Genomic DNA, 15,883 nt, shown 5'->3' with positions numbered 1-15,883 from the left:
TATGTTGGCTGAAAAGTAAGCAGCCCATATTTGCCTGCTTGCAGGAATGATTCATTAGTATTAAAATAGAAGTTCAGTAGGTCACAGGAGTGTCATGCTGTCCTGGAACGCTTAGATGAGAAGCAAGAGTTGGAGTTCAAGACACCCTGATGTGTATAGATATTCAATTCTGTAGACTTAGGGAAAAGAAGTAAAAAAGCAACATTATTATGGCATATTTTCTGTGTCTATATATAGAGTCAAGATAATGAGACATTGCTTTTTTAACAATCAAGTTTCTATCTGCTATGCATATACATAACAAAGGGGCAATGAGATATTAAAAGAAAAGGAGATTAGTTAGATGTTCTTGGACAAAGAATTTTTCTCTCCCTATTTTTGGACAGCATGAGGATTACCAATTAGCTAGCCTTTCTGTACAAGAAAGATTTAATTCTTTGGTACCATAATTAACTATAACAGTAAAAGAAATAAAATAGCTTGTCAGATTCTTTTACAAACTTATTTAAAGCAAATTTTATTTATACCACTACTCTTGTCAATAAAAAGTAGACATCTTTACAGCTAAGATAAGTTATCCAAATTCAGCTTTTTTTTTCAGGCAAAGCAAGTGGCAAAGTATTGATGAACAATTTTATATCTTTTTAATGTTTGAGCACTGTAGCTGTTTTCTCAAATACAGATCGCCCAATGAATGGTCACGATATCATACATTTTATTTTTTGCGCTTTAAAATTTCAAACATCAAGAACTTGATTAAAATCCAAGGGTTTTCAACAAAATAGCTAACCTGTCAACTCTATCTGAAGTAATATTGATTACAGGAATATAATAGACAACCTTGTGTATGTTTTGATCTTTTCTGTTATGTTTGACACTACATTGAAACGTTTATCGAAGCCATTTTTATCACTCCAAAATTACATATTAAACACCAAGGTAGCAATGCAAACCATCCTACTTACGGGTCATTCACAAGTTGATGGCCAAGAGTTAAATGACATCAATGAGAGAGAGATTAGGTCATCAAAACTTAAATGTACGCACAAGATCATTAAAGCAATCCTATGGTCTTTCTTAGACAAAAAACAGTATCATCCACATGTACTGTTTATAATGTGGTTCGGGTTCTTTAAAATGTGTTCCTAATTATTTTCTTATGAAGTCTGATTTAAGGCCCATTGAAGTGGATTAGGAGTCTTTTCCCTTGAATGAGTTTTGAAACAGGCCAACAACCTCAAAGTTGAGTGGAATGGTTACAGAAGTTTACAACTGAAATAACATGGCAGTATTACTGTGCAGTAGTGTAGTGTTAGCATTGGAAAGCTTTAAAAAAAACTTGCTGAAGCATAATATACGTTGTAGAATTGAAAATAATTCATATAACAAAAATGTGTGTCCTCGTCTATTAATGTGATTTATTACCTGAAAATGAAGTGCTGATAGAAATGTTGTTTGATGTTTTTAGATCATTTTCTATGTTCTTTATTGCCTTTCACTTATTTTAACATCTGCGCACATTTTAGAAACAAGATGCAAAACCAACATCTATAGATAGATATAGGCTTGGTAAGATTTTATTTTATTAAATAATGTTGATTTATTTACTTAGCATTTTAGATTGTTATTGTTTTTCACAGATGTGGGAAATTAAGAGCAGAGTTTCAGACAATTATTTAATACCGGAGATGCTGCCATTCAAAAAATTAAAAGTTTTACAAACTGTTAAAGCCCAAATTCCCAATATGTCAAAATATAAAGTAAGTATCCTTAAATCAAAAAATTATACCAGTTTTAGTATTAATCTGCTAATTTATTTGTAACAAGCCTAATTCCAAACCATTTTTCTTACTTTAGCCATCTATACATTTTGTTTATCTATGGAAATTTATGTTTGGTGAGATTGACACCTACTGATTGGAAATCTAATCTGTCTGTGCACTCCAAATATATAATTCATTTTCATATCATTTAAAAAACTTAAATACAGATCTTGGAATAACTTCTGCACTAAATGACAGTTGATGAAGTCAAGTCAGTAGTCAATGAAAAATGGGACAGAATTTGCCCCAGAATATGTAAAAGATGAACAAGAAAATTAAACTTTTGTATGATTTAGCGGTTGATTTGATGAATAATGAAGGAATGGTGGCACATCTTTCTTTTATACATCCCATTAAAATCAAATCATGCTATTTTACATCCTACTGTAATTTTTTCTCCCACATCAGACAGACTAACAGAACGTCTACAGACCAACTAGGTTGTAGGTGAAAGTTTTTCTCTTTCTCGTGGCTCGTACCAAGAAGGTTAGGATTTTCCTCCTGTCCCGCTGGCAGGATGTGGCTGGTCCACACACTAATGCCTTTGCAGGGACGTGAAGCAAATGCGGAGCCTTGATCAAAGCCCGAAGTGAAGCAAAGCACGGCTCCCTCCCTGGACAAGCGGAGGCTGGATGTGTGTGTTCCTGTGACTGGAGGGAGACAGCAGGCGGGGGCGGTGGGCGGTAAGGGGGGCAGAGGTACAAAGCAGCCTCAAACGTGGTCCTGTTGTCAAATCTGTGTTTTCTTCTTGTCAATCTGCTCCGATTGGGGAGACGTGTCTGGCTTCTCAAGCAAGGAGTGCGCAGGCGCATCTCGTCCCTGAGTCCCAGTGAAATGCTCTTAGACGTAGGAAGGGGATCACCCTCTTTCCCTGTCTGTGTCTCCTTCCCTCTCTCTCTCTCTCTCCGTCTCTCTCTCCTCCCCCCACCTCTCTCTTTTCCTTTGCTCAGCCCAGACCCCCTTGTTGCTTTTAACATTGCCTACTCCCTAGAAAGCAGTATCCCCCCCAGGCTCTCCGAAGCCAGTTCTGCCTGTTGATTACTTCCCCGCCGCCGCCCCCCTTCTCTTCGCCCCCACCTCCCATCTCCCCCCTTTCCTGGCTTGATTTCCAACCTTTGGATGGTATTTTGGTGTCATTAGGAGATTAGCATCCCTGGCGCGCCGGGGGAGGAGGGGGAGAGGCTGGAATAACTGAGCTTTGGACTCTGTCCTGCAGCCCTTCCAGCCAGCACCAGGTTGCATCTGGGGTGGCCGGGTCCTCCTGGCTGCTAGGAGGTTGGCTCTGGTTGCCGGATCCTGGGAGGCTTGGCAGCTGGGGGTTGCCGAGTCCTCGCTGGCGGCGGCTGCTGCTGCTCCAGCTCGCAGCCCCTCTATGAGCAGAGAGGCAGAGGAGCAGCAGCAGCAGCAGCAGGGGACGCCAGGAGGAGCCTTCCTTCCCCGGGGTTTATGAATGGCCCTGACATGGAGGAAATACCGTTTCAGAAAGTCAAGACCAAGAGGAAGAAGTGCTGCCGCTGCTGCCGCTCCCCCCAGGCTGCGGCGGGCGCGGGCGCCGGGCTGGGGGGAGCCCATCCGTTGCTGCTGCTGGATGCCATCGCCTGCGAGGACGAGTTCGACTGCAAGGAGCTGGAGTCCCTCTTCCAGAGCTACAACCTGAAGCTGGAGCAGACCTCCACCCTCAAGGCGCTGGCCGTGCTCATCGTGCTGACCGCCAGCCTGGCCCTGCTGGAGCTGCTCTCCGGCCCCAGCCTGACCATCTCCAAGGGCTCGCACCCGGTGCACTGCATCATCTTCCTCTCCCTCTTCATCGTCACCAATGTCAAGTACCTGCAGGTCACCCAGCTGCAGCAGATCGTCAAGCTCACCCTGCTCTTCAGCTTCACCTTCTCCTTCCTCTGCTGCCCCTTCTCGCTGGGCGCCTACGGCATGGAGCCCCCCAGCGCCCCCGAGCAGGGCATGTGGCAGCTCATGCTGGTCACCTTCGTCTCCTACTCGCTGCTGCCCGTGCGGACCCTGCTCGCCATCGTTTTCGGGCTGGTGGTGTCCGTCTCCCACCTCATCGTCACAGCCACCTCGGTCAGTGCCAAGAGGCAGCGGCTCTGGAGGACGGTAAGTGCCTCCCCCCCTCCCCACCCCCCAAGCCCAGGGACAGGAGAGTAGCCAGGGTCACGGCGCGGCTGTGTGTGCTGGGGGGAGGGAAGGGGAGAGGATCCGGAGTGTGAAGAGTTAGTTGTGTGTGCTGTGGGGTGTGTATTAGGCACGGGGTGTGCAGGCAATGGAGGCAGGGGCTGTGTGTGTTGTGGGACACGCGGCGCGCGTTGGTGTGTTTATGCATGTTATGGGGGGGGGGGTGCTGCAGGCTGCGCGTGCGGCTGTAATTGTATTTGGGGCAGGGAGTGTGTGCACTGGAGAGACGCGGCGCGTGCACAGGCCGCCTGGGGGGGTGGGGGTTGTGCTACTATTACTGTATCGGGCTGTCAGGTGTGGGTGTGTGGCGGCCGGTGAAGAAGCGGCCGGTGCTGAATGGGACCTGTGTGCTTAGAGTAGGAGGCAGGTCGCTGCCTTGCCCGCCGGTTCTCAACAGCTCCAACTTTGGAGACGGATATTGGCTGAGGCGGGGTCAGAGTTAAGGAAGGGGTATTCCTTGCTGGGTGACAAGATTTCTGACTGGGTCTTAATCCCAAGAATAAAAAGCAGCAGCAGCAGCGCTTCCTCTGTGGGGAAAAGACAGGGACGCCTCTTGCGGCGGGTGCAAAGTATAGGAACCCCCCCCCCCCATATGCCTCACTGCAAACGAGACTTGTTTGGGGCATTGCGCCGTGAACTGAGATTCTCATCCTCTCCTCCCTCCTCCCCTCCCCTCCCCACAGGCTCTCCCCCCAGGAGAACCGCTCCAACCCTTGACCCAGATAGCAGAGCTCAGAGGAGCTGGAGAAACTCCTTGGGAGAAGTGGAAATCCCACCCCCTTCTCCACCCAAGGTGCCTTAGATTCCCAATTCCAGCCACTTCCTCCTCCCCACGCAGGTAACTTAGTGTGTCATTGAACTCCCCTAACCATCTGTCACCCCTCAAGAATTAATCCAGTCATGCCTCCCTCTGCAGCATCTTTGGGAACGTGCGGCTGCACTCTCCTTCCTCCTCGGAGCCGCCCCGGGAGAGGCTATTTATAGCCCTGCAGGGCTTTCTCCGGCTCCCATGGCCTGATGGGCCGCACAGGGGATGTGGGAGGAGGAGAGCAGGAAGATGTGCATGTTTGAAACAGTGCGTGTAGGAGTCCAGGATTGTGGTGTTAGGTTTTGTTATGTTTCTGAACCAAGATTGATGTATTTTTTGTAGTACTGGATCAGTTATGTTTGCTCTTCAGAGGAACAAAAATGGGTCCTAGGGATTTTAGATTACTATTTAGTGGGAGTTTATTTCTTGTTTAGAGTATTTGCTGCTTTACTGCTTTTGATTTTTGATGCTATTCTCCTTGGTCACATTAGTCGTGACACTTAGACATACACCCCCACATACAGTAACAAACACAGTCACCTGCATAAAGGCATGCATTCAGATACCCTCACTTAGAACCTCTCACACACATACATGGGCATATTATAATAGATAGCCAAACAAGCAAGGTTGCTGGGACTGTAGGATTACTCTTGGCTTGATGCTGGTGAACAAAATAAATTGTATGTTTTGAAGGGGAAGATAGAGATAAGCTGAGCTTTATGATTTACCCAGATAATCTGTTAGGTCTATTTTTAAGTGCATGATTTAGTTTCCATGAGAGAGAGTGCTGATGAAATACAGGGAGTCTTCATTGCAAACATTGAAAAGGATATAAGAAAAACACTAACATATTCTGCTTTGAATGGGGTGACAGGGTACTTCTTGTACCAGAAATTGGGAACCTTTTACTTCCAAGTGGAGCTCAAGCAATCTTTATTCCCAAGACATGGAGGGAGATATTCATTGATGCTGGGCTGTAGCTACGTGTGGCACCTGTGATCCCCACAGAATTACAAAAAGGCTCTAACTTGCACAACCAAATCTATTTTTATGGCATTATCTTGCCCAGGGCTTGATGATCAACATTTTGATAAGCTTTTTGTTCTCTTATTGATCTCCCCTCGGCTAATCAACAGACAACATCCAAAAATCCTGCTAGCGGCTAGTTTAGCACTTGTACATTTTCCCCCTTACAAAGTAATTTCAGTCATTTATACAAAGCCCCATGGGCATTATGCTTTGATAATAATAATAGGCAGAAAACTGCTCCAAATTTGGCAAATTAATCGGTCTGTGAATTTAACAGAACTGTGTGCTGATTTGTCCCCTATTTGCAATCAAAATGCCTTGTGATTTGAACAGAAACACTTAATATTCTTTTCTGATATTATTATTATTATTTTATTTAGTATTTTCACAACCACTGAAATTCTGAGCCTGCCTAATACCAGAGAAATTGAATCTTACAGGGGGATATTGGGCAGCACAGCCCTTTTTTTTTTTTTTTGCAGAAGTCCTGTCCATGAGTTGCAATAGCAGCTGAATCTCAGATAAGGAATGTTTTATAGTTACAGAATTTAATTCAGCCTTTCTTCAGTGCTCCCTTCTGTACTGGCCTGTTTGGATGCAGGATATACTATGTTGTCCAGTCTTGTAGAGCTGTGCAAAACTGCAACAGAATAAAGGGGTTTGAAGGGGCCCCTTACACAGAGATTTACTGCAACCAGATATGCAAAGCAATAAAATACCCAAGGCCAGCTTTTACAAATGGCCTCAGCCTTCTGGGTGCCTCCAGGTTTTGGGAGCCCAATTTGAGACGTATTGGCTCTGATCATCAGAAATGCACAATGCCCATATCTTCCACTGAAGTGAGTTGTCAGCAAAACCAATCCCAAAGCGTCTCAAGTTGGAATCCCCAAAATAGAGGCACCCTAATTTACAGATCATTTTCAAAAGTTTTTGGCCAAAATGGTTTTCATTCTGCTATAACCAGAGTTCCTTTATTTCCAAGTCCTCCATCAGGCCCTGATCCTTCTCCCATTAAAGTGTCTAACTCTAATGGACTTCAGTGGTGCAGGATTACTCCCTAAATGATCTCTACTGTATGCATAAAATTTGCATTCATATAAAGGTAGGAACAATTTAGCATATCAAAACCAATAGATCAGCTTGTTGAAAAAATAATTTTTCATGAGGTTCAAGCCTGAAATGAAGTTCAGGAATATTTAGATCAAATATGATCGTCGTTAATAAAGCAGGGAGTTATTTGAGGACTCCGTGGTTCATTTCACATAGCCTTTTACACTACTGGAGCTGTTCTCTACAGGTCAGGCAGGGCTAAGGCGCACTGTCAGGGTAAAATATAGAAAACAGACAAATAGCTGTCCATCCTGTACCTATTTGTGACTAAATGGGAGATCCCAATCCCCAGTGTTAACTGAATAAATAAAGTAAAATAAAATATAAAATTGAATGTTTCTTATAGATAACACATTTAGGGCGAAATCTTGACCATACTGAAATTAATAACAAAACTTATATTACCAGCATTGGGGGCATGATTTCACATATTTTTTATATGTAATGACAGCATAGTCATAAAGGTTTAAATAGTGTATTTGGTCAATAGCATTTTGACCATATGACTCTCATTGGCTAGAGTGGAAGTCATGAAATAACATACTGTATGTTGACTGACTATTCCCTTCCCCTAGGGTTTTTGTGAGCAAAACCATAAAGTAGTATCTGGAAAAGTTGGAACCTACAAAGGATGATTTAATGACATTTGCATTCGTTAAATTTATTTATGTAGTGCCCAAATATGTGCTAGGTGTTTAACAGCGCATTTAAAAAAATATAATCCCTGCCCCAAGAGCTTAGTCTAATTTGTGTTGAGATGCAATGCGTGGGTGTTACAGATGCTAAAGGCAGATGGGGTGAACAAGGGTTACTGTAATTACTTAGCCATGGTGCTGGCACATCTTCATGACTTAAGTTGCTGTTAAACAAATTAACTTTGTATAACATTTTAAATATTTTAGTCTTATGATTTTAAAAGCATGCTATCTATCTATCTATCTATCTATCTATCTATCTATCTATCTATCTATCTATCTATCTATCTATCTATCTATCTATCCACACACACACATCCCTACAAATTTACAGGTGAATATTTCTAAAGCAATAGGCTTTCAGTGGTGGCATCCCGTTGATACAGAATTATTTATGCAAACCAAAGAATTGCAACACAAGTGACTAGAACAAAGCAGAAACATGGATGCCACTTTAAATTACCTTTAAGATATCTTGTTTTCAATCCTGTATGACAGAGCAATATTTTTATTCTATATCCATCAATCTTTGTTATATTTAAATGTATTTTAAGCTGAAAATATATTGAGTCAAGCCAGTAACCAAGCAGTGACAGGTTGGAAAATGTTTGAATAGAGGGGAACTGCTAAATTGTGGAAGACCAGGGAGGCTGTTGATTTAGAAAATGTTGAAATAAAACATTTGTATGTGCTTTAACATTTACAAGGTGATTAAGTTACTATAACACTTCCCAAATCAGTGGCAAAATAATCCTCAATATCACCCTAGAGTTATCCATGTTTTATGTTTATATGGTTTGTGTTTTTCTGCTAGCATGGAAAAGACAGTTTATTAATCACCTCGCTGATAGAACTGTTGATCCTTCTAATCTCTCTTTGCAAAACAGAGGTGAGGTCTAGTGGTATAATAAAAGGAATGGCAGTCAATAGCTACTACACTCTAATCCTGTACCTGATTCATTCTTCTATTGTTACATTAGAAGTAGCTGCTTACTTTCTCTGCTTCATTTTCCATGTATATGAAATAGTTAATGTTGGAAAAGCATTATGTACTATAAGTATCAAGTATGATAGTTTAAAAGTCTCAGAGGGGTAGTCGTGTTAGTCTGTAACTTAAGAAAATTGAGTGGTCCTGTAGTATCTTAGAGACTAACAAAAATCCTTGTCTCGCAAAAGCTTCTACATATCAGTACTCCCATTGAAATCCTTTGGATTCTTCACATGCCTGAAGCTACAAAGTGTTTGTAGGATTGGGGCCAATAATGTTAGTGTGCTCAGCTACCATGCTTCCAGCTGACGTTCATTCTGTATTTGAAAAACATATTTTTGGAAGAGTGAAGGACACTGATCTCTTCATATATAAAGTAGAATTTTAGTTTTAATTTACAGTATACCTTGAAAAGTGGTGAATAGGTAAGTCCCTGGTAAATTGGGAGACAGAGTGCCATTTATTTTTGCAGATTGTAGAGTTGCATTTTAAAAAAAAATCAATTGAAGTGCTACAGTTGTGAAGATGATTTGCACATGAGAACTGAATACAATCTGATTGTGTTGGGCTCCTAAGTCTGCAGACAGGCATCTTTAGTTCTTCTGTTATAGCTTAAAGCTTAGACAGCTACAGAGTGCAGTTTAAAAACTAGTCAGTTTCTTGGCTGCCTTTGAGAACTGGTGGGCATCAGTGAAACTGACAAAAATCACAGAGAGCTGAGCAAATAATTAACAATGAATAATTTATCAGATAAGTGTAGTTATTTTTCTTCTACTTACAGTGTTCCCCTCACATTTATTCGAACATACATTCATCAATTTTTTTGCACTTAAAAAAAACCCCTGAGTTGTTTCGATGCATTTCTACACAAGTATTCATTATTCAAACTTGGCTGGATAGCTGTGATTGGTGAAATAACTTAGGTTAGTAATAGTATGAGTATTAGTATTTCTTAGGTGCTTTGGTGCCACACTCATCAACCAAGATCCCATTGTTTTAGGTGCTGTATAAACAGAACAAAAAAAAGATGATTATTGCCCCCCAAAGAGCTTACAGTTTTGTTAGATGATTGGATGAGAATGTAAAAAATTGTCCTTCAGTTTTTGTTTTTCATATCCCTTTTCTAGGAATACTAAACTCATTTTGTACCATGAGTCCAACTGTACAGTGCCAGAGGAAAGGAAATGTCATACCAATAGAATTTAGAAATGTATAGACTTAACTAAAACTGTGTTCCAACATATAATAATGATAGATTGGAAGGTTGGATGTTTTGAGTTCTACCAGGACTAGAAAGGAATCTTCTAATATATAACATGTCTATAATCAAGATCTGATGCCTGGGAATGTTAGAAGTAGCCCCAGTCTAACAGAGGTTGGGTGGAGGTGGAGCTGTGAGCAGAATGCAGACAGAGAAGGTAGGTAGCAGCATCACATAGACTGTATGTGTAATTATATTTTTGTCATTATGCATTTAGGCTTGAGCTGGTCAAAGCAGCATAGTTAAGGTTGAGGCAGATGTTTTCCCTCAATGTAAGTGCAAAATTTGGCTCCAACTATTATTTTATTTTGTAGCAATATGACTTTCCCAATTATATTTTTAATAGAGTACACTACTTATATCTGGTATAGCATAGTATCTAGATACTGGGCGTTTCAGATTGATTTTATCAGCAGTCATGAATCTTACATATTTCATTGTGTTTTTCCATTGTGTGATATGATGCTTTCTATGTAAGGTGACAGTGATAAGCAGTTTCATCTATAGCTTTCTTATTACGTTTTTGTATTTGTGAGTTTAGGCACATTATACTGTCTCTCTCTCATGTTTCTCTATGCTGATTTCATTTCCATAAACAGCTGGCAAGCATAAAATAATGGCTTTTGGCTGTTACTGGTAGATACCTGTCTTAGGATTTTTAGACTCAGGGTATGTCTACACAGCAAAGTTATTTCGAAATAACAGCTGTTATTTCGAAATAACTTTCCTAGCATCTATACAGCCAAACCTCTATTTTGAAATTAATTCGCAATAGTGGAGCGCTTATTTTGAATTCGGTAAACCTCATTCTACGAGGAATAATGCCAAATTCGAAATAGCTAATTTGAAATAAGCGCTGTGTAGATGCTTATTTCGAAATAGAGGGCCTCCAGCCCTTCCCAGGGTGCCAGTTCCCAGGAGCCTGCCAGGGGATGGAAAAGGCGGAAGGCTTACTGGTCCAATGCGGAGATCATGGACCCGATTGAGGTTTTGGGGGATGCCTCCAATGTCCATGATCTCCGCACTAGACGCAGGAACGCAGCCGTCTACAGATGGATGGCTGACAGCCTGGCCACCAAAGGCCACGTGTGCACCCAAGAGCAGGTGTGTATGAAAATAAAGGAGCTGAGGCAGGCCTCTGCCAGAGCCACAGGGGGCAGCTCCCAACCAGGGGCAGACCCAGACCCCTTCCTCTAATTTGACACCCTGGACTGCATCCTGGGGGACTGGACGTTCCGTGCGCCCCAGGTGGTCATCGACCCTGACCAGGGCATGGAGGAGGAGGAAGACGGCCTACAGTCGCAGGAGCCTGGAAGCAGCATGGCACTCACCCAAGACCCCCGAGCCATCACAGCAGCCATGTCACCTCTATCTTCTGAGGCTGGGGAGGCCTTGACATGTGAGTGCTATCACTGTCCCCTTATGCAGGGTGCAGGGGCGGGGGGGGGGGGGGAGAGGGAACCCAGGGACCACGCGTGTGGGCCTTGCTGATCATGGATCACATAGCAACCTGTGCATGTGCCGTTCCAGCTGGGGCATGTGAACCCAACTGGCTGCCACACAGGGGCCTTGGCCTGTTACCCACACACATGTATGTATGAAGGCACATGACATGTTCCTGACCCTGGGGAGAGACACTACATAATGCCCTCCCTCCAGAAGCCCCCTCTATGCAGAGGCTGGGCACATCTCCCCTCCCCCCCACTATATACATGGGTGAAGTCCTGGGCCAGCTCACACTCCCAGAGGATAGCAGGACATGATGATGCAGAGACCTGCCGTCCTTGCCTTGCAAAGGGGAGCTGTGCTTTTCACACTGTGTCCACAGGGATAACTGACCACTTCTCTTGTTTCTCCACAGCCGCACCAGCTGCGAGTGCAGGGTGCACCACCCTGCCTAGGACATCCTCCCACATCCAGGCCAGCAAGGTGACCCAGAACCAGGAGGAGTACCAGCGGCAGCATCTGGGGTTACTGCAAAGGCAGGTCCACAGCTAAGAGCACTGGGTGCATGAAGACCTGCAGCTGCGGTGGGAGAGCTTGTGGGAGTTGCTTGACCAGGGCCGTGCCATCTGCGACCACCTGCAGACCCTGGTGCAGAGATTGCTGCCTGCTGCTGCTCCAGACCCTGTGGCCACCCCAGCTATTGCTACTCCTCCCACTCCTGCTCCCCCCAGCTTCTTCCTCCTCCTTACACCCTCCCTATCCTCCATACCCATTTCCCCCAGGGGACACTGAGGCCCCCTCACCTGCAGTGCTCGGAAACAGGTGGACCAGCAAGACCCCCAACCCTGAGCTTCTCCTTCTCCTTCCACCCCTTGCCTCCCCCTTTCAGCTCCCTCCTCCCAGGTTTCCCCCTCCCCTCTTCCACCCTCATTCTCCTTTCACCCCAGTTATGGTCAATAAAGAGAGTTTGTTTTTGACAACACGTGTTTTTATTATACATCAGTAAGAGGAGTTAGGGAGAGGAAAGTAGAAGGACATGTGGGTGGAATAAGGCACAAGGCCCTAGTGGGGCACACCAGGCAGACTTCACTCCTCCTCTGGGTGGAAGCTCTCGCGCAGGGCCTTCTGGATACGGACAGCCCCCCGATGGGCCTCCCGAGTGGCAGCCATGCAGGGCTGCGTGTAGAGGCCAGCCAAGTGGTCGGCCTCCACCATCCAGCCTGGCAGGAAAGCCTTCCCCTTCCTTTCGCACAAATTATGCAGCACACAACACGCTGCCACCACGTGCAGAATATTCCGCTCAGATAGGTCCAGGCGGGTGAGGAGGCCAAATGCCCACCGAATGCCCCCTCCACCACGATGCAAGGCCCTGCTGAGCTTGGCATTAAAGGCATGTCGGGAGGGGTTGAGGTGTCCCATGTAGGCTTTCATCAGCCAGGGTTGTAGGGGATAGGCCGCATCCCCCACCAGGCACACAGGCACGTCCACATCCCTGACTCTGATATGGCGGTCGGGGAAGAAAGTCCCGGTGTGCAGCCTTTGGCACATGGAGGAGTTGCGGTAAACTGGCACGTTTTATGCTTTGCCGGACCAGCCCATGTTAATGTCCACGAACTGGCCCTGGTGGTTAGACACAGCCTGCAGGATGACTGAGAAGTATCCCTTCCGGTTGATGTAGAGGGAGGCCTGATGGTCCAGGGAATGGATGGGGATGTGCATCTCATTGATTGCCCCCCCACAGTTGGGGAAGTCCAGTGCGCCAAACCCCTCGTTCACCACATCCACATCAGTCAGGCGGATGACTCTGTGGAGCAGCACTCTGTTGATGTCCTTGACCACCTGCATAGGAACACACAAAACCACCGAGAGTCACTGGGGTGGCTGAGAGTCCTCCTTCCACGCCACTGCCCCACGTCCCCACTCTCAGGAGAAACCCCCCCTGCAATCTTGGCCACCATGGGCAGTCTATAGTGCAGGTGGGACAGACCAAACCTGCCTGTGGAGGGGACTTGCAGCCCCTCCCCCCCTTTTCCCTAGGGCAGCCTATCCCCTGCTCGTACCCCCCCTCCTGGCACACTGTCTGGAGATTGCCATACCTGCATGAGCACTGCTCCAACGGTAGATCTCCCCACGCTGAACTGGTTTGCCATGGATCGGTAGCTACCCAGCGTGGAAAGCTTCCAGAGGGTAATGGCCACATGCTTGTGGAGGGGAATGGCTGGCCTCATGTGCGTGTCCCATCACCGCAGAGCAGGGGCGAGCCACGCACAGAGCTTGAGGAAGGTGTCCTTCATCCTGATGTTCTGGATCCATTATAGCTCTCCCCAGCGCTCCAGGGTGATGTGGTTCCATCAGTTGCTGCTGGTGTCCAGATGCCAGATGCGGCGGGGCATGCTGGCATCCGGGCACTGCTGCTGCTCCTCCACGGCCCCCAGGGGGGTCTGGAAGAGGACCTGAGGGTTGGGCTGCAACAACAAGACATCCAAAATGAGCACCAGAGTGCCCAGGGGCAGCTCTGGCTCCATGGTGCCGAGTGCTGTGGTGTGCTGAGTCAGGGCAACTAAAACCAGCAGAGAAAAAAATGTGTTGCTGTCCCTCAGTAAGGAAGGCAAGCAAGCAGGGAAAGCTGAGAACTGGCTGTCCAGGGGGATTCCTTTAAGCACAAGCCTCAGATAGCCTCAGGCAGCAGCCACATAAAGCAACTGCTGACCTGATGCCCTGCTAGAACCGGTTTCAGCTGCCCTTAAATGCGATTCAGCATCCAATCAGTGTGAACGCACTGTTTCAAAATAGCAGAACGCTATTTCAAAATGTATTTTGTGTGTAGATGTGTTATTTCAAAATACCTTATTCCAAATTAACTATTTTGAAATAAGATATTTTGAAATAATGGTGTAGTGTAGATGTACCCTCAGAGAGCTAGATCCTCACTTTCACTTTAGATGTAGTGACAGTAGGCATAGCACAAATCAAAGCCAAATGCAGATGGAGCATTTGGAAGGTGGGAGAAGATCCTAGTAGCATCAGTATTTACTGTTCCTAAGCTCATGTTTACCTTCTCTGCATGAACACTAAGTTGTTGTACTCTCTAGATTTTTGGGGGAGTATAAATGGAGGAGATGGGTGCATTCATTCAGTGAATCTTTACTCCCTAGCAAATTAATGAAATTCCATGAGAAAATTCCAACAAAACTTAGTGCTGCCTTTGGAATGTTGCTTTCAGGGAGGAAGCCATGGAAGAACAACTCCTGGAGGAGCAGTGATGCTGAGAACTATAGTTGACTGGCAAGCAACACAGGAGGAAGGTCCCCTTTGTAGATCCAATATCTCTAGGGTTGGAGACTGAACTTACGTTAGTATAGTCTGAGGATCTTATGAGACCCTACTCCCCAAAGAAGGGAAGGTAGTACCTGTATGTGTTTCTTTTTACTTCAAAGTCGCAGAAATGTGCGATTCCCCCTGTCCTTCCCTCCCACCAACCACAGGACCACATTTGCTTGATAGAGGACGATTTAGCTCAAAATCTTTAATGAGCAGAGTTTTGAGAAAAATAGGAAATTTTAATACACATTCCATCTATTTATACTAAATCTGAAGGAAATATTGATTCAGTTAATCCGGATTATACTACTGTTATTGGGTCAAATTCTCCTCTCAGTGTAGATAAACATAACAGTACAATGCAAGTATATGTTGAGTAGCATTTTCATACATATCATCTCCCAAAAATTCTTGCAAGAAATAGTAAACCATGATGGAAGAGACAGAACTTATTTAGGCTAGGCTAGGTAGGGTACAATAGAGATACAGATCCAGTTTTGCTCAATACACTATTTTCTTCAGTGTTTCAGAAACTGCAGGGCTGCAAGATATGTCATATGAAAGAAGAAATGCAGACTACATAGATGCATTAAAATATAGTTTTAGTAGAAAGCGCTGTTGATATTTGCATACACTACAATCCAGAAGTTGATTTTTCACACAAAGGAGTACATTATTGAATTTGCTCACAATAGTTATGCAGCCTCTGAGATAAACATAAGGATTACAATTAATTGTCCTTTCCAACTGTTGCCACAATAAAAATGTCTCTAATTATAGCAAATCTACAAGTCTGCTTTTCTTTCACAGAGTACTTTAGTTGTTCTTTCATATGTTATAATACCAGAGACATTTTTGGACTACTATAATTCCACTTATGAAGCTGTGAGGACTATAAGTAATTATCCACCCACCCAAAATTAGGAAATAAAGCAGCATTAATAAACACATTTATAATAGAGCCTTGCTTAAAATATACTTTTAGTCTGAAGTATTGACAAGCTAGAAAAATAATACTGTGCTTTAGTAGTACATATGTAATTCCCTACTTAAAAGCTGAGAATGGTCCAGTGCTTATAATGTTTGCCATGTGGGATGGTTTCATGTTTGAGGTTGGGGAAGGGTAAAGAGACATTTAATAAATTCCATTTTGGAGGCAGCATTTCAACTGGGTCAGTTCACATTTTCATAAAATCTACTTCAAAATTAGTA

The 15,883-nt window shown here is 44.5% G+C and overlaps 1 protein-coding gene across 1 annotated transcript in view; it reads left to right on the top strand.

The window, feature by feature from the left end:
* The first annotated feature begins 2,960 nt into the window (after nt 1-2,960).
* Nucleotides 2,961-15,883, top strand: part of ADCY1 (adenylate cyclase 1) — a 268,804-nt gene continuing 255,881 nt past the window's right edge. The window contains exon 1 of the mRNA XM_075921701.2: nt 2,961-3,932. Coding sequence (XP_075777816.1) covers nt 3,270-3,932 — 663 coding nt within the window. The 5' untranslated portion in view covers nt 2,961-3,269. The remainder of the gene's footprint in view (nt 3,933-15,883) is intronic.

Source organism: Pelodiscus sinensis, chromosome 2 (genome assembly GCF_052426305.1).
Source record: "Pelodiscus sinensis isolate ZL-2025 chromosome 2, ASM5242630v1, whole genome shotgun sequence".
Lineage (NCBI taxonomy): Eukaryota > Metazoa > Chordata > Testudines > Trionychidae > Pelodiscus > Pelodiscus sinensis.
Note: the sequence above shows the minus strand (reverse complement) of the source record. Positions and strands in the feature narration are given on the sequence as shown.